The 19214-nt window shown below is 47.2% G+C and overlaps 1 protein-coding gene across 4 annotated transcripts in view; it reads left to right on the forward strand.

Annotated features, from left to right (window-relative positions):
• ADD2 (adducin 2) overlaps window positions 1-19214 on the forward strand; it is a 44486-nt gene that overhangs the window by 16251 nt on the left and 9021 nt on the right. For 2 of the 4 annotated variants that reach the window (XM_058194871.1, XM_058194869.1), the window contains exons 2-14: window positions 3399-3600; window positions 4983-5118; window positions 6279-6430; window positions 7845-7925; window positions 8877-9026; window positions 10692-10835; window positions 11030-11128; window positions 11605-11781; window positions 13039-13296; window positions 14559-14678; window positions 15722-15820; window positions 17107-17263; window positions 17501-17632. In XM_058194871.1, the coding sequence (XP_058050854.1) occupies window positions 3427-3600; window positions 4983-5118; window positions 6279-6430; window positions 7845-7925; window positions 8877-9026; window positions 10692-10835; window positions 11030-11128; window positions 11605-11781; window positions 13039-13296; window positions 14559-14678; window positions 15722-15820; window positions 17107-17263; window positions 17501-17632 (1879 nt within the window). In that variant the 5' untranslated portion in view covers window positions 3399-3426. The remainder of the gene's footprint in view (window positions 1-3398; window positions 3601-4982; window positions 5119-6278; window positions 6431-7844; window positions 7926-8876; window positions 9027-10691; window positions 10836-11029; window positions 11129-11604; window positions 11782-13038; window positions 13297-14558; window positions 14679-15721; window positions 15821-17106; window positions 17264-17500; window positions 17633-19214) is intronic. The other 2 variants (XM_058194872.1, XR_009156522.1) reach the window with 2 other exon arrangements.

Here is a 19214-nt window from a genome sequence, read left to right on the forward strand (position 1 = left end):
ACTCAGTCAACTGAACATTCAAAAATACATCACAAATAGCATTGACTGGTGCTAATGGTTGATACAGGTTGCTGCCAGCGTCCTAGGTATCAACCATGTACCTTCTTAAGATATATGATGTTCCAAGTAGCACAGTTTTTTGCAGTTCCGCTGGTGTTATTGCAGGAAGCTACAATTTGTTGATGTATCTTAGAAAATTCTTGGACACGGTACCAAGTGCCCTGATGACAATGGGTATCACTGTTACATATTTCATCCATAGCCGTGTAGTTTCGATGGCCAGGTTGCAATACTTCATGATTTTTTCCAGCTCTTTTTCTTTGACTCTGGCATCTCCTGGTACCGCGATGTCAATAAATTGTATGTTTTGGTTTTCCACAACTGTGATATCTAGTGTGTTGTGTTCCAAGTAACGATCTATCTGTCTGTATTCTAAAGTCCTACAAGATCTTCATCTTCTCATTTTCTATAGCTTTTTCTACTTTATATTCCCATGACTTTTTGGATACAGGCAAGTCGTATTTTTTACATAATGACCAGTGGATTAATTTAGCAATTCAATCGTGTCTCGCTTTGTAATCAGTTTGTGTGATTTTGCTGGATTCACATATTAGATGTGAAACAGTTTCAAGTTTGTTGTTGCAAAGTCGGGAGTTTGGATTGTGGGTGGATTTTTTGTATCTTTGCTGTCATGGCATTAGTTTATAGTGCTCATTCTTCATCAGCGAGTATTAAACCTTCTGTTTCTTTCTTGATGGTTCCCATCTTAAGCCATGCCCATGTAAAATTGTCATCACATTTTCCTTCAATGTTTTTCAAGTGCTGTCCATGCAAAGCTTTGGTTTTCCATCTATTTAATCTGTCGTCCACTGTTTTTCCTTATATTCTAACTTTGTTTCTGTTTTTTTTATAATGTTCTCTGTTTTCACAGCCTGCAGCAATTTTTCCATATTTTGGTTCACATAATCATTCAAACTTCGTTTTTCTTCTTCCACAGTTTGATGGATTTGCAATACCCTCTGCCCGCTATTTTTCTTGGCAGGTACAACCTGTCGATGTCACTTCGTGCACGTAAAGTGTGGTACATATTCAAAATTATTATTATTATCACTACTACTACTACTACTATTATGGTGGTTGCTAAAATGGAAGAGTTAACCCACAGACTTTGCGAGTCTGCTCAGTTGTGAAGAGGCAGTGAAACAATTGCTTAACACAGTGTAAGCCGCCCTGAGTCTTCGGAGAAGGGCAGGATATAAATTCAAATTTTTAAAAAATATTGTTCTGGGAGAGATTTTCATCATCATCCCTGCTCTGGGATTTGGGGGCTGCTTGAGAGCAGAAACACCCATCTTTTTCTGAGCCTTTGGGTTGCTGTGAATATCTGCAAAGGGGTTTTGTCACTTTGTACAATCAAATAGTGTTTGGCACTGGAAATATTTTGTTTAAAAAAAAGTGTTGAGATCCGTTCTTCTACCTATATTTTCTCCTTTACATTTAGAGTAGAAGGAATGTTTTTTCACACACGGACATATGCAAAGCGAAATAAAATGCCCTCGTTTCTAGCAAATTAGGTTGCATTGTTGCTCTTGCAGGAGAATTCCATTTTTTTTACAGGGGGAGGTAATTCATCCTTAATTAATCAGACTTATCAGAGCTCAGAAAGCCTATTGCTCTCGCAAATAACATATTTTTTTCACGATTAGAAAATGCAAAAAATCCCATCTAATGAGAAGGTCAACAAGCATGTTAAAATTTCTACCGGCTCTTCTGGCTTGTTTGAATGTGATTCAGAATGCTGGCACAGAAACATCTCCCCACGTTACCCAGGACTACGGCAGCCTGCAGGGTGTCTGGCCTGGCCATGGTTCACTCTGAAGTCCCGTGGCAATGTAGCCCCTTCGAAAGCTGCCCTCCTCTTCCCAGGGAGAGGCTTGGGGGCCTCTGACTTGCTCCCTCCCTGAACCCAACGATGCCTTTCCTTCTCTCCCTACCGCCGTATCCCCAAGCCCTCGCCCTTCTTCCCTGCCCGGCTCTTTCCAGGGAGACCCTCAGAGGGGTTTCATCAAACAGATGGGCTCCTTTTCTGAGCTCAGTGAGCACCCATGGGCTGGCAGCACCCCGCCCGTCCTCTGGGACCCCGATCATTGGGCCACCTGGATCATTAGAGTCTGACCTGGAACTCCCGTTTTGCCTTGCAAACAGAAAGGGACAGGACGTTTCTCCTGGGTCCTCAGGGGGCCCTCCACCTCCATCCCCATCCCCAGGCCTCCTCCTTCTCATCAAGGGCCTCCCCTTCCCTGGGATACCACCATGAAAAAGTGCTTAGAAAAAGGCGAGTTCAGAAAGACATTCAATAAATTTGGGCCTCTGGTGGCTCAACAGACTAATGCAGTCTGTTATTAACACAGCTGCTTGCAATTACTGCAGGTTCAAGTCCCACCAAGGCCCAAGGTTGACTCAGCCTTCCATCCTTTATAAGGTAGGTAAAATGAGGACCCAGATTGTTGGGGGCAATATGTTGACTTTGCATATAAATATACAAATAGGATGAAGACTATTGCTAACATAGTGTAAGCCGCCCTGAGTCTTTGGAGAACGGCGGGATATAAATGCAATTAAAAAAAAAATTAAAAAAAAATAAATTTAGGATGCAGCAAATTCTCCTTGGCTGGCAGGAAGTCTTTTCTAGCTTCCAACTTACTTTAATACCAGTCTTTATTTTTACATGGTTGGTACATCTGGGTAACTAGGCAACAGGCACAATGCCTCCATCTTTAGAGAGTGGGAGGCAGCTGAAGCAGCTCTGTCCTGGAGGGGCAGGGAGAGTTTAGCCCAAAATGTACAGTATGTTGTTACATGAGACATTTAAATGAATTTTGCCCCCTTTTACGACCTTTCATGTTACAGTTGTTAGATGAGTCACTGCAGTTCTTAAGTGAGTGATGCTGTTGCTAGGTGCATCTGGATTCCCCGTTGCTTGTCAGAAGGTCACAAAAGGTGATCACGTGACCCTAGGATGCTGCAACTGTCATAAAGTTCCAAACATTGGAATTTTGATCATGGGGATGCTGCAATGGTCATAAGTGGGAAAAATGATCATAAGTCGCATTTTCCAGTGCTGAAAGCTCACTAAATGAACTGTTGTAAGTTGAGAAATACAGGATTCCTGTATTTCTAGGCAGCAAAGTACTTTTTCCCTAAACAAATACATCCTGGTTTTATTGGAAATGAGTTCTTTTCCAGCTACCAAAACTGTTTATCGATGGACACAGAATTGGTAAATGTTGCACACAAGGCGAAATTGAGGATTGAGCTCTGTAGAGGCCCACTTGTCAGTAATAGGCTTGGATCTTCTGTTACACCCCTGAAATGTGGCTGTTGGTGCTTCCTTGCAGCTCCCCAAAGTTGACCATCGGTTTAAAGATGAGTGACGAAACCATCCCTGAGGAGGTCTCCTCTCAGAGTCAACATTACTTTGACCGATTCTCAGAAGACGACCCCGAGTACCTGCGCATCAGGAACATGGCTGCAGACCTGCGCCAAGACTTCAACCTGATGGAGCAGAAGAAAAGAGTCAGCATGATTCTGCAGAGCCCCGTGAGTGGATCCCCTCAGAGGGGTTGCCAGCTGCGGGTGGTTAAAGTGAGGGCAGAGGGCCTTTGTAGGGTTGGATTAGTGACCCTTCCCGGAGGGCTGCGTGATCTGTTCAAAGTTAGGATCCGAAGACCCCTCTTCAGACTGAATCCCCGCGTCTCTCCACTGGGATCAGGAGCAGTGAAGGAGGGAGCAGAAGGAAGGCCCTTCACCCTCCTGGGCTAAATTGCCTGGGCCCAGGGGGGAAGCTGAGGGAACCCCGAGCCCTCGCTCAGCTCTTTGGGCCAGAGCCGCAGCTGGTTTCCAGAGCTGCGTGCTGGGCTCTCTTCTCTTGCTCTGGGCTAATGGTAACTTCCAGGGCCTCAGCTAAGGTGGTCCAGCAGGAAGCAGAGAAGAGAAGGGGAGGGAGGGAGGGAGGTGGAAATAACTGCTCTTCCTCTTCCTTGACCCTTCTTGGCTGGTGCAGCTCACAGGGCTTTGCCCTATTTCCTTGGGGTTTTCTGCCAGTGGTCTTTCACAGGATTCCTGATGGTTGTGGGGAACTTTTAGGTGCAGACATTGGATAAGATGCTGGGCAGGACAGCCAGCCTTGCGCTTGGCCCAGGGAACTGACGGTGGGTGCTGTGGAAGAGAGGAACTGCAGGGGGTGTAGAGCAGGGCTGTTGGTAGATCTCCAGAAGGCCTGCAGTAAGATTTTCATCCCAGCCATGTTTCCAGATGGAAAATTCCTGAAGTTACCAAACAAAATGCCTTTTCCTGCTTATAAAATTTTTATGGAAAATAAGAGATAAGTCATGAAATTTGGGAGGAGGGTTCTAGTGGAGAAGAATGTTTTTGGATCCCCATAAAATTCCATGCTCAATTGCACAGTAAAGGCCTTCACTGGGACACACACACACACACACACACACACACACACACACACACACACACACACAGAGGTGGGGAGAGAGAGAGAGAGAGAGAGGATTGTTTAACAGTAAGAACAGAATGGTTTTCTGCCATTCCTTTCAACATCAGCCTGACCAAGAAAGCTTGTGGTCCTAGAGGGAATGTGAGGGGTGTTGCTTCTCGAGGCAGTGGGGGACCCTAAAAGTGCACTGTGGCATCTTAAAAAACATTCTGACAGGTATACTTGAAGAGGAAGCCACTGTCACAATTCAGCCTAGAAGTCTGCCTAGAACTGACAGACTTCAGTTACATGGAATTTCAGTGCTTAGTCTTCACCTCGTCTGTTCAGGGAAGGCCTCTTCCTATCACAGGGGAGCATCTGAGAGTTTCTCCACCTGATTTCCAAAGGTCCACGTGACAAATGCACCTGAATTGTAGCCGCCCCTTAGGAGCCCCCTTAGGCTACCTGGAGAATTATTCTGTGGTGTCTTCAGTCTTTTAGGGAGGAGCTGGAGAGTCTCATCCAAGAACAGATGAAGAAAGGAAACAACTCCAACATCTGGGCCCTTCAGCAGATAGCCGAGCTCATGGCCACCACGGCTCCCTCCGTCTTTCCTCCGTCGCCCTTGAGTACGTTGGTCTTCCAGGGTCTTTGGGTCATGTTTCTGAGCAAGTGGTCCTCCTCCTGCCCCCCGTCCCCATCCTCCACCACCCTTTCCCCTGATGTTGGCTGAGCTCCATGCCATTCCCCTACCTGTTCACCTTCTTGAGAATGGCTCTCTCTTAAGCTTGTGTGGATGTCTGTGGCTGGGTTGCTCTTCCTAGAGTTTAATTCCACTAATTCATGGATTATATACCCAGATCTCCCCTGGGCCTCCAGGTTACAGAGGGATGTACAGTACTGAGAAACATACACATACCCCTTGGTGGCTGTCTTTTCTTTGAAGGTCTAGCACAGGGGTCAGCAGCCTGTGGCTCTGGAGCCACATGTGGCTCTTTCATCCCTCTGCTGCAGCTCCCTGTCACCAGTCGGCATCACAATTTTGAGAGGAGCTTCCGGTTTGGGGGGGTGGGTGGGGGAAGCATGGCGTGCCAGGAGGAGACTCTATGGCAAGGGGTGAGTTTTCCGGTCAGCTCCACAACTGATAGGGCTTTCAGTTAGAACTGGTAGAAGAAAAAGGACACCGCGCTGGGGGCGGGGACTCTATGGTGGGGGAACCGGACCTCCGGTCAGCTCCAGAATTGAACAGGAGGCTTCCGGTTAGGACCTTTGTGGCTCTTTGAGTGTTTAAATTGCCGACCCCAGATTGTGGGTTGCAGTGATGCCATCAGTCAACAGGGGTCTCCACTCTGGACTACACAACCCTCTATTGGCTGGTGCTGTAAGCGGGAGCCTCTCCTGCTGCAGTTGCTTTCTTTGCCAGATGCATGCTGCTGATTGGATTGTGTGACAGAAGCTGGTGTGCTCATCAGGGAATTCTGGGAGTTGGAAGTCCACACATCTTAAAAGTTGCCAAGATTGAGAAATGTTTCCTTACGCTATAAAGAAACATATTGTTGGAAAATTTATCTTCAACAAAAGGAAAAAATCTCCAAACAACCCGGGTTTTGCAAGCATCTGCAAAAGGATTGGTTGCATCTCTGCTCTAAACTTTGAAGCAAGCGCAGGAGAGAAATTCCTGAGTGACAAGGGAGGAAGAAGCCCATTGAGTTCGTGATCCAGCCCCAAAGCCGCCTCATGCTGCTCACTTCCGTTCTCTGGCCACTCCATCCCTGGTTTTCTTTTGCAGGCCTTTCTACAGTGACCCCCATCAATGACCTCCATAGCACGGATTCTGTGTCCCTGGCCAAAGGGGAGCGGCTCATGCGCTGCAAAGTTGGCAGCGTCTATCGGCTGCTGGACCTTTATGGCTGGGCACAGCTCAGCGGCACCACAGTCACGGTGAGTCACGCCATCCTCCTCTCTTCTGGCCAGCCTTTGTCACAGGTGGAAATAAAACCAGGTTTCTTTCAGTAACTTTTTTTAATGAGATTGCACTTTGGCCTTAAAGGAAGCCATTGTCTTTTAGGAGGGCCTAAGATCCTCTGCAATCTGGGTCCTCATTTTACCCACCTCGGAGGGATGGAAGGCCGAGTCAGCCTTGAGCCTGGTGAGATTCGAACTGCCGAACTTCTGGTAATTGACAGTCAGCAGAATTAGCCTGCAAAACTGCCTTCTAAGAACTGCAGTGGAATGAACAGATAATTTGTTGGGGATCCTTCATGAGTCATTAGGCAGAGCATGGAGAACCATGTTTGAGCTACAGACCAATCAGTGACTGAGCTGGTGTTGGCTGCTTATTGGATACTTTACTTTGATAACCGTGAGGCAGGATTGTTGGGGGCAAGAGGCTGACTTTTATATACTGCTTAGAGAGGGCTGTAAAGCACCGTCAAGCGGTATCTAAGTCTAAGTGCTATTGCTATCAGGCTAGAGGGGCAGAAGCCTGCAGTCACTTAACCGTCTTCAAAAGCAACTGGGAGAGGACTCTTCCCTAATGGCTCAGGCTGTTAAAAGTGGCGAGTGGAAGGTTTGTACTTTCAGACTTGCAAGATTCTGCTTATGCAGCCTTAAATAAAGTAGAATCCTGTTGGCTTTAACTGGGAGGGCTGGCAAAGCCAGAGGCATCCACTCAATCCAATCATGCTAGAAAGGCAGAAACATTGGAGACGGGCAGCCCTTCAAACCACCAGCTGGAAGGCTATTGAAGGATGATGGGCAGCACCTTCAATTGCACCTGGAAGTCAAGTGGCACTCAGGGCAAGTTGTGAAACAGCCAGGACACCTGGGCATAAGGAGAAGTGCCCATTCATGTCCATTTTGAACCAGCTGTGACTTCCAGACAGTCTTCAAGGGCACCTTCATGTAGAGTGGGTTGCAGTAGTCATGAGGTTACCAGAGTCTTCTTTGAATAACAATAATTATTACTCCTCCTTCCCCGCCCTTATTTACAGTTTTGATTTTAATTTTGTTATGTGAACATAGCTGATTAATTATTATTAATTGATGGCATGTTTTTATTGAATTGTGAACTGTTTCGAATCTTCATTAATTCCGCAGTATGCAAATTGAATGCACAAATTTCTTGGAATAACCAGTTCCTGGAAGTTCTGGGGATTAATGGCTCTTAGCCTTTGGAGGCAGGGGAGCTGCCTCCAAAACGGTCTGCTGGGAGATGGGTGGGCTTCCTTTGGCGATTGGCCGGCCAGCGTGAGAACTGCTGGACAATATGGTCCAGGGATCCCATCCAGCAGGGTACTGCTTATGTTCTTAACCAATGAATGAAGGAGAAATTAACTCTTCCTTCCTTTCACAGCTGAGAGTCAGCAAAGAACAGGAACATTTCCTGGTTTGTCCGGAAGGCCTTTCCTGTCATGAAGTTACAGCATCCAGCTTGGTGAGAATGCAAAACTCTTGGATCGAGCTTTGTTCCTGCGACTGCAGGTTGGAGCTTTGCAACCAGCTGTATTTTCTCACTCACAGCTGTCTGTAAGAGCAGCCAGTCTAGAATAAAACTGCTCATCCTGAAAAATGGGGAGAGGCGACAAAATCCCCTCTAGAATTTCACAGACAGGCTGCCCCTTGGAAGACAGGTGCACAATTGTACAATGTTAGCCTCGTGTATAGGTGAATTCTCTCCCCCCCCCCACTTCAGAGATCTTTCTGTCCTGAGTAGATATCCTACACATGGACCAAGGAGAAAGAAGAGGCTTGTCCAGCAAGGGAACATTTGAGCAAATTCAAATTTTGCATTTGTGACACCCTGCTCTTTTTATCTCTTGTATTCGTTGCTCTTCAGTCGCTAAGTCCTGCCTGGCCTTTCAGAACCCCTGGCTCACAGCATGCCAGCCTCTCCTGGCCTCCCCTGTCCCCTGGGGTTGTGCAGAGCCTCCACCAATCCTGGGAACTGGGTGGGATATAACACAGAGAAAATAATGGAAAGGGAATTGCCTGCTGAGGCAAGGAGAGGCGTCATCTTCCTACAGAGGAGCCATGGGGAGGGGGCCTAAAGGAGCATTTTTCTGCAGTCGTATCTCTGTAACTGAGTGGGAGCGGGCAGATCCAGAGGGGTGGAGAACTCTGCTTTGCATGGAGACACATGCAGGGTACACCAAAAAATTTTGAGGGCCAGCAAGCTCAGAGGAGTGGCACATCCAGAGAGGCACATCCAGAGAGGCTGGTTTCTCTGTAAGCTTGAGAAGGGTTTAGGATCCCAGGATCTTCTCCCCACCTTAACCATCACTGCTTCCCTTCCCCACTGACTGAAGAAAGCTGCTCTGGAGACGTCAGCCGAGGCAGCTGCCCGTCTTCTCACTGGATGTCCCACCCCTCCCCTTTTCCTTCACAGATTAAAGTGAACATCCTGGGGAAGGTGGTAGAGCAAGGCAGCACCAGCTTTCCAGTGGACCCCCAAGGATTCAGCCTGCACTCGGCCATCTATGCGGCTCGACCTGATGTGAGATGCATCATCCACCTGCACACGCCAGCCACAACCGCAGTAAGGGCGGGGATGGAGGACAGGACAGGGGTCCCTCTATCTAGCAGAATGCTGAGACATGGCAAACACAGCTTCAGGTTGATGGATGGATGAGGCAGGCATCTTCTCAGAGGTGCCCACCCCACCTCCCATTTCCATTCACCTCTGGACTCCTCCAGCCCTCTGATGCAACTCTCACAGTTGTATCGTGCATTGTCATGCATCGTGTTACACTGTAGATCTGTTTTGTGTGGGTTGAGTGAGCTGGGATAGTTGGCAAATGTTAAGCAAAGCAGACGTAATCCAGCGTGTAAAGCTAGGCGTTGATGTCACCCCAGAGCTGGCCTAGAAACGCTTTGGAGAGGGTGCCCTACGCAGCCTCCAAAGGGAAAGGAGCAGGGGTGAAATGCTCCCAGTTCAAACCAGATCACCTGATCCGGTAGCGATGGCGGTGGGTGGTTCGGAGAACTGGTAGCAAAAATCCCTGCCACCCCCGTCCCCGCCCATGCCCAGTTGAGCCATGCGATCATCAGAGTTTTGGTTTTTTTACTTTTAAAAGCATTTTTTCTTCGGCTGAAAAAATGCTTTTAAAAGTAAAAAAAAAAGCCTCTGATGATCATGCGGCTCAGCTGGGATCGTCATAACCCTTTAAAAGCATTTTTTTACAACCTCTTTGGCCGAAGAGGTTGTAGAAAAAATGCTTTTAAAAGGCTCCTCTGATGATCCCAGCTGAGTTGCCTGATCATCAGAGGCTTTTTTTTTCTTTTAAAGGCAAAAAAATGCTTTCAAAAGAAAAGAAAAGCTATTCAAAGTAGATATCAGACTAAGAGTTATCAGACTGCTTTTGAATGATTATGATGTATTATTCTTGACTGTTTTCGGGGGAAGTTAGGAACTGATGAGAATTGTAGGAGTATAATTAAGTTGGGACGAACAATTTTTAGCATATGTTTGTTTTATTTTTAACTATACCTTGTGCTCGTTCCGGGAAGTCGGGGAGGGGTTGTGAAGGGAGGGGAGGGAGGTGGGGGGAAAGGGGGAGAAAAATTTTCTGTAAAACTTTTTGAATAAAAAAAAAAAGAAAAGAAAAGCCTCTGATGACCAGGCAACTCAGCTGGGATTGTCAGAGGAGCCTTTTAAAGGCATTTTTTCTTCCGCCGAAGAAGTTGTAGAAAAATGCTTTTAAAAGTAAAAAAAAGAAGTTGGCCACGCCCACCCAGTCACATGACCACCACCACAAAGCCACGCCCACAGAACCGGTAGTAACAAATTTTACATTTCACCCGTGGAAAGGAGTAACCGGAGCACCTGTGACGTCACCAAGCAAGGAACCCGGAAGGGAGGAGAAGCCCTGTGGGAAGGAGCCATCAAGAGTGGGATGTTGAGGGGACTTGAAGGCCACTTGCTTTTGCTCTCCTTCCAACGTGAAGCGGCCGTGGTGTGCTTAGGAAAGGAGGCGTCCCTGGCTGGCCCATGTCTGTAGGGTGGCTTTCCTTAGTTAGCTGCCCTCCACGTGTGGAGGGTTTACAACTCCAAGTCAGTTTGGTCAACGGTTCTGTTTGCACCTTGCAGAATATTATAACGTAAAAAAAGGATGACAGTTTCATTCCAGGTAGTTTTCTGTTTGAACCGGAAATGCCTTCAGAGCATGTAGAGAGGGAAATCTTTGCTTTCCTTCCTTCACAGGTCTCCGCAATGAAACAAGGTCTCTTGCCAATTTCCCACGATGCACTGCTGGCAGGTGACATGGTGTATTTTGACTTCAATGGCGAAATGGAGGGAGAGGCAGACAGAATTGAGTTGCAGAAATGTCTTGGACCCACCTGCAAGGTTAGGCCTGGGAGGGGTGATTTGAGTTCTGACGTAATCTTGGATTTCAACTAAATCTCTGCCCAAACTGGGATTTATACTTCATTAGAAAGTGGGAGAGATTCGGAATTGAGAAGAACTCACAGCGCAGATAAAGGTTTCATATTCTTTACCTGTTTATATTAGAACCTGTTTCTTGCTGTTTCTTTGGGCAGGTTTTAGTACTCCGGAATCATGGCCTGGTGACTCTTGGAGACACGGTGGAAGAAGCGTTCTACAAGGTCTTCCATCTGCAGGCGGCCTGTGAGGTCCAGGTGAGCTCCAGAACCACAAAACAAGGTGCCTGCCTTCTGCCTTGCTTTGAATCACAGAAGTAGGCAGAAGGAAATCTTCCATCCAGAAGGAGATGCCTACAAAAATAATCCTCCTCCATGGAATTTTCTTCCTCTCTCCCTTCTCCTTAGCATGCAAAAACACTATCGTGACTACTTGCTTGGAGGGAGGAGAGGGTAGATTTGTGTCAATTAGTTGTGAGAAACATTTTCCTAATATGCTGTTTTTGGTGACGTTTTCATCTTGATGATAACTTGCAATTCCCCCAGAATCACGTCTCCTTCCTCAAGTGTGGATTTCCCTTGTCATACATGACAAGATTTTGTCCTTCCTTCCTTCCTCCCTCTTACACATAACTTCAAACCATCTCAAATAAGAAACCTATATGGTGCCGGTTGAACAGTGGTTTAATTAATAATAGCGTCTCAAGGTCTCTTTTGTCATCTGCCTCCTCCAGGTCGCTGCCTTGTCTAGCGCTGGTGGACCCGAGCATCTCATCCTCTTGGAGGGGGAGAAACAAAGGCCTCATGATGTGGGTCTGGTCCGATGGGCTGGCAGCACCTTTGGGCCCATGCAGAAGAGCCGCCTAGGAGAGCATGAATTTGAAGCGCTAATGAGGATGCTGGACAATCTAGTAGGTTTGCAAGCAGAGAAGCTCACCACAATATGTCCCCTGACCTTGTCATAAAATTGGCATTCCTCCAGGTAGATATTTGTAAACCAAAGTGGGTCTTTGGAGGAGAAGAGGCAAGCTTGAGCAGGCGGGTTTTGCAGTGCTTCTCCTGGCCCATCAGACATGGACTGATGGGCCAGGAGAAAAAAAAACCGAGCCACTGAGGGACCACGTTAAACACACAATCTCCACAAGAAGCACCCTTGGTAGATTATTGCTGTCTTCACTTCAAGGCTCTGTGTGGTCTTCCAGCTTCTCTATGAAATTCCAGAGCCCTTTTTATTTTCAGAATTGAAAGAATTTTGCAAGACAAAATAGGTATAAGTAGTCCTCATTCAGTGGCTTTAATTGGAACCTGCAGCTCTATCATTAAACAAACCAATTGCTAAATAGGAAATCACATTCCTGCAAGTGTGCTTTCCTTTTCCTCCATTCCCCTGGCTTTTGGAATGCAACCGTGGAGCTGGATCATTAATAAGAAGGAAATTAATGTTTGTATTTACATTTGGAAAGGAAAGGAAGGGATTACAAGAGAGTAAGCACACAATGGGAAATAGATATAGAAAGGAACGTGCTGGCAGCTCAAGGATTTCCTGTTGTGTGCATCCTTACTCTCTTATAGTCCGATCTTCTCCAATCTTTCTGCTTTGTGAGGCATAAGAGAGATTGCCTACAGAATTCTCCCCACCCCACTTTGCAAAATGGAGAAATTAGAGAAGAGGAGATTACAAGAGAATAAGCAAGCATACAATAGAGAATAACACTGGTCTGCTTGTGTGGCAAACGTGAGGCTGCCAGTGCCACCACCTTGCTTTCAAAATATATTCCCTATTGTGTACTTGCTTAATCTTCTGTAATCGCTTCCACTAATCTCTCCATTCTGTTGGGGGGGGGGCGGAAAGAATAGCAAGTCAGGCACAGGACAATGCATACTGACTATAATGGTGATCATGTGACTGAGGGACACTGCAGAGGTGGTAAATGTGGGCATTGGTCATAAAGTTATGTTTTCAGAAATGTCACACGCACATACAAACACACAGGTGTATGTGTAGAATCCAAGCTCAAGAATGTTTACAAAACAGGAGGCATTTCAGGGTTTCGAGTCCCATTCCAGATGCTAGAATTTGCAAGAGCTGGATCCCAGGCAGATGTACAGAAGGCAGGCAGGCTGTTGGTAGGAGCAGCGATATACAGTGTCTTTTTTCTCCCTCCCAGGGCTACCGGACTGGCTATGCTTACCGTTACCCATTTGTCCAGGAGAAGACGAAGCACAAGAGTGAGGTGGAGATCCCAGCCACCGTCACCGCCTTTGTCTTTGAAGAGGAGGCAGGGCCCATCTCCACCCTCCGGCAACATGCCCAGAAACAACAGAAAGAAAAGACTCGCTGGCTGAACACACCCAACACCTACCTGCGTGTGAAGGTGGCTGAGGACAGCCAAGGCGGCACCAGCGGCCAGAGAACCAAAGCCACGGTTAGAAGAGACTGGGCACCTTCTTGTCCTGTGCACATAGCCGAGGAAGGAGAACCGTCCTGTTGGTGACTGTAGAAATTGGGGGCAGCCAGACTATTGGTTCCCCGTGCATGAGTAGATTTAGGAGTGGTGCAGCAGAGCAGATTGGCAAAATATCCGGGAATGTGGGAACCAGGAAGGCAAAAAGCCAGCAGAGATGATAGAGCTTCCAGCATGGCACCAATTGGCTGTGGGGAAGAAATCTCAGGACTTGACAAAGTCATCTTGACAGCAAAGCCAAAGGGGAACTGGGGAAGTTTAGAAGTTGGATCTTCTGAGACCTGGTAGAGGTGTCTCCCTCTTGGTCTGACAGGTCCTTCACTGCTGTGGCAGACATTAGCTCTTTCCACAGAAGGAGACCCATTCTGGAAATCCAGAAGTCTCTTAGATGGGACTCACGTCCTTGGATAATAAACAGTCTTTGCAAGATTGCTGGATGGCGCCTGCCTTCAAATGAAGCCCATTCCAGGCAGTTGTAGGATCATAATCCAAGAGCCAAAGCAGTAGAGGACTTGGTTGCCTGCCTTCCAGCTTGTGGGCTTCCCAGAGGCCCTTGCTGGGTGCCAGATTAGATCAGCTGGGAAACCACAGGATTGGTTGAGAGTTGTGGCTGAGAAGCCTTGGAATGAAGAGCTAAAGCCAAACAGCCAGGGTGGGTGAGTGAGTGGAGAATTCAGACACAGGAGAGTCAGAGGCTGCTCCATGGGGGCTACAGAGGGGGAGGGCTCTCTCCCCCCCCCGCCCCCGGGGACCAGAGAAGCTGAATAGGAGGACAGAAGGATCAGCTGGCAGTTCCTGTCTTGACTAAACTATGCAAACAAAGAGGTAGCATTTTCCTACTGCAATTACGAACGCAGTCATAGAACCCGCCTTCTTATCAAAACATTTAGCAAAAGTTGTGTTTTGGACTAGATTTGACCTGATCTCCACACTGTGCTGATTGCCCGACCACATTAAGCAGCCCTGAACATTGTCTGGGTGGATAAAGGAAGCCAGGCGCCCCCTTCCCTTCCTTCTCAGGCTCCATCATCCAGGGGGCAGAGCAGAGGCAGCCACTGAGGGTTGCTGGGGTCAGCTCCTTTGCAGGGCTGAGGCGAAAGCTGACTCGACCGGCTTGCTGTCCAAACTCCGGGCTCCTAAGTGGAAGCTCACTTTGGCTGCTCTAGGGAGGCCCTTCGCCTTTCTTCAGCCAGCCTTTGTTTTGTTTCCCCCACACTCTCTAGTGGATGAAAGCGGACGACGTGGAGAAATCCAGCAGTGGCATGCCAATCCGAATTGAAAACCCCAACCAATTTGTGCCTCTCTATACAGACCCACAAGAAGTCCTGGAAATGAGGAACAAGGTACATGAAGGTTTGGCTCCTCCGGTTGCTGACCCTCCTGGGCTCTCTGGTGTGGAGCCGGGCTGGTTTCAGCTCCACTCAGGCCTCCCTAGGAAGAGGAGAGGCTGTGTGAAGTGGCAGGTCAATGGCTGGTGTTATAGAGGTGAGGTCTGCCCCACCCCCACCCCCAGCCATGAAGACCACCAGGTGGCTTGATTCCTCCTGGGGTCCATGTGACTTTGGAGGCTCTGAGGGAAAAAGAACCAAACAGCCTTTCTGAGCTCCTGACAAGTAGAGCAAAGTAACCAGTTGAGCTCATGCCCAGCATTACCTGCTGAGCGGCGGCCTTTATGACACAGCTCTTACATTGACAAGCTAAATGTGCCACCTGGTTTCGGGATGTGCATGTCTCCTGCTTCAGACAGGGGTTTGGACTAGCAGCCCACCAAGGCCCCTTCCAGCCCTGGAATTCGGCGTTCGGTTTTGCTGCTGGCAAATGCATCTTTGAGCTGGGCTTTATTTTCTGCCCTCTGGTGTCGCAACCTCTGTCCGGCCTCTGTGAAAGGAGAAAGGGGAGAATCGCAAACAATACTAATGATGTCATAGGCATCATGGCACCAGGTTGCAGCTGAGGCAGGTGAGATCATTGGAATGATGGTGCCTGGGCTGCACAGGGCGCCGTGTGTGGCTTCTCCATTAGGGCGGCAGCTCTTGTTGGCCTTGCAGTGATGGGAACAATCTGGCCCCCTCCCCTTCTAGAGTTATTCTTTACAGGGAGCACACACACACGCACACCTCTGTCTTTGCCACGGAAGGCTGCTGAGCAAGGGGCCAGAGAGACTTGCTGATGGTTTGGAGGTGGCCTCTCCTGGGCCACCAGGCAGACCCATTCTCCCCATATCCCTGTTTCCTTGGCCCGAGTGGCCTTCCCTGCCTGGAGGATAGGCGGCAGCCTCTTTCTGCCCACTGCTGGTGGCCTCTGCTTCTCCCTCCCTTGCTTTTCAAGTAAGGGCTCTTCCTGCTCAACTTCTCCCTCCATGACGGACCCATCTCTCTCCCTGCAGATCCGAGAACAGAACCGCCAGGAGGTGAAATCGGCCGGACCTCAGTCCCAGCTGCTGGCCAGCGTGATCGCAGAGCAGAGCAGGAGCCCGGTAGGCATCGTAAGCGGATGCTGGCATCAGGGCCACCAGGCTAGGTGGCTCCTCCCAGCCTGTGCTGCTCCCTCATAGCCCTCTTCAGCCCCAGCCGTGGGGAGCGGAGGCAGCAAACATCCCAGACAGGCTGGAGGGGAAGCTCCGCCCTTGGCTCTGGGTCCAAGAGCGGGAGGCTGCACCACACACCTTCCTCACGCCAATCAGACAAGGCTGGAAGGTGTGAGCATCTGGCTCTTGCTTTGCCAGGCCTCTCAGCCCCTGCTTACCAATCCCTCTGCTGGGTCTGTGACAATTTGCCAGGCCAGCTCGCCGCAGGACAAGAGTTACCCTAATATTAAATAAATGGTGGAATAGAATCATTAAAGGACCCAAAAGGAGGGACGAATCAGGGCTGAAATCCAGCAGGTTCTAACGGGTTCTGGAGAACCGGTAGCAGAAATTTTGAGTAGTTCAGAGAACCAGCAAATTCCATCTCTGGCTGGCCCCAGAGTGGGGTGGGAATAAAAATTTTGCAATATCCTTTCCCCCAGGAGGGAATGGAATGGAGATTTTGCAGTATCCTTCCCCTGCCACACCCACCAAGCCACACCCACAGAACTGGTAGGGAAACATTTTGGATTTCACCCCTGGACAGAATGAAATGTGAATGGCAAAATTATTTTTTAAAATTTATTTTAAATAATTAAGTAGAATTGTTAAATTGTCCCGCAGTGAGTTGGCCATGGTGAGTTGGCACATTCCGCCGTTAGCTGCCCCCTCATTTCCCAAAAGACGGGCCTGCCGCTTTTCTCACTGAACTCCATTTTCATCCTTGTAATTAGACTCACAAGCCCTATTTTTTTAAAAATTAGCAGGCCTCATTTGTGAACACTTGCCTTGCCCAAACTCTGTGCTGAGTCCAGTCATTATACACACACAGAGGGAGAGGGAGAGATACAACTGTGGTTAGCGCTGTTGTGAGAAGCTAACTTTCAGAATTTGAAATTGGTCAAAGCGAGGGAAGGGGGGGCTTAAGGTGCTTGCTGCTTTCAGATGAATGGCAAAAGGAGTGTTGCAGGGGTGCCCCTTGCAGCCCCCATCTCTTTCACGTCCACAGGCTGTGTCATGGCACGTGTGCAAAAGGCATAAAGGCTCCTCTGCATTGCTGTTTTCATCATTGTGTGCACACAACCATCCAGCCACATAAACACATCACAGATGCTCTTAGAAAGTTGGTTTCAGACTCAGTTGTGGGGAGTTGTGGCATGAAAACTGCCAGGGGATAGTTATGCATGACTTCTGTATTGTTGCAGTCTACCGAGAGTCATTTGGCCGATGGAGAGGTGAAGGATGACTCCGGCGTGGAGGCCTCTCTTGAGCCCGAGCCCCCCAACCCCTTCAGCCAGCTAACTGATCAGGAACTGGAGGAGTACAAGAAAGAGGTGGAAAGGAAGAAGCTGGGCCTGGACGGTAAATGTCCTGGGGAGGTCATTGCTACTGAGGCTGCAGGCTTGAGAAGCCTAAAGAATTGCAATGAACGCAGGAAGGGACAGCTGAACTCGCCACTGGCTCAGAGAAATTAGGGAACGTTTTTAGGGTGTCCAAAAAGTTGGTGGGTAGAAACTCGGGAGAAATGACTGTTGCACTACTGTCTTTGTTTTCAATCTGAGTTGCACGTCCTTCTTCTCTTCCGCCATCTCCTCCCAGGTGAAAAGAAGGACAGCGGTCCAGAGGAGGAAGTGATGTCTCCTGAAGAATCCACTGTCAGTCCTCCCGAACAGAGCCCCACAAAGCCTGGGGCAAGGAGCCCTGCCAGGTCTCCCTCCAGAGCTCCGGAAGGTAGGGGCACCTTTGCGGCCGAAACATCCGGGGACCATCATGATCTCTAGAACGATTGGACACCAGATGAGGGATGGCCACCAGCTTGGATGGGATTTTTAGAAATTGTAAAGAGAGATTGGCCTGATCTGACTAGATGTAGAGGACAGAGAACCCTTGTCTGGCCACCATTGCTAACAGAATAAGGCCTTGGGGGGGGGGTCCAATTTTTAAGATTGCCAGCTGGATCACCTGCCATAATAGATCATCAGAACTGATTGAGAAGGAATCTGGGGGGGGTCCTTCAGTGTATCAGAAAAGTCAAGGTGGGATTTTCAGTCATGAGAAGAGTTGTGGCTGCCGTCTTGACCTTTTGGACAATTCTCTTTTTTATTACTTCAGCGTTACTAAAATTTTACAATAATAAAAACTAATACAAGCATAAAAGTAAAATGAGAAATGAGAAAAATAGTGCAGAAAGTAAAAAATAAAAATACATGAAAGAAAGAAATATATTTTATCTCATCTCTTACTTCTAAACAAACATTCAAAGTAAAAGTCCATCAAGGTTTACTAGAAGTAACAACGTATCTATTTGAACCTAGATCAAATAAACCAATTTTATATTTCTTTCTTTTACTTATATCAATCTTGATTTCATTTTTCTTTTTCCCTTCTCAGAAAATTCTTCAAAGCTTTAACAAGTCTCTATTGTAAATGCAATACAGGAAAATTATCCAAATCACTCTTTTCGTTTGCTATTTGTATATCCCTTTTACTTATTAAGACATCATCCAGTTTCTCTTGTACGTCCAGTGTGGCTTCTTTTTCCATGTCATTCTTGTAGTCTGTCATTTGTAAATCCACTTTTACATCAGTCTCAATCTTTTTTGAAAAAAATTATTCCCATATTATCTTCTAGACATGTTTTAGCTATAATGGCAGACATTTTTAAAATTAATTTCTGGATCCATTGTTTATTCCTCAAATGTCTGATGTTAAAATATTTTATTTCATTCTGTATTTATAAATTGAGCTTATGTGTTCTAAAGGTAGTAATTTTTAGTTTCCTCTAGTGTCCAACTTTTAAGGTATTATCTTATAATATTCTTTAATCAAACAAAAGCATTCCTTCAAATTCCAAAAATTTATTTCAAATTTATCTGGACCCTTAGGGTTTTTTTTGGTAATGTTCTAAAATCAAAGTTCTTTTCATACATTTGTTGTTTGTTCCAAAAATAAAATATATTCTTAATTTCTTAAACTTGTAGTTAACTTGTAGTTAATATAATATAATATAACAACAGAGTTGGAAGGGACCTTGGAGGCCTTCTAGTCCAACCCCCTGCCCAGGTTAATAGTTAATAGAAACTAGTTAATAGTTTCTTTCACTAAGAATTGAAGGAAATTCACCTGGCACTGTCAAACTTGTTGATCCAAAGATTAATAAAAGTTGAAAAGCAGTTAAACAAGTAACTTCCAAAAGTGATTAGAAAACCAGCTATGCAAATCTAGTATCCTTTCAAAAATGCTGACTGCATTCACTAAGTTATTTCCTCGTCTCCCAGAGCTCTAAACCTGCCAGAGACTGGTCTCTTGCAGC

This window comes from Ahaetulla prasina, chromosome 9, assembly GCF_028640845.1.
Source record: "Ahaetulla prasina isolate Xishuangbanna chromosome 9, ASM2864084v1, whole genome shotgun sequence".
In the NCBI taxonomy this organism is placed as follows: Eukaryota; Metazoa; Chordata; class Lepidosauria; order Squamata; family Colubridae; genus Ahaetulla; species Ahaetulla prasina.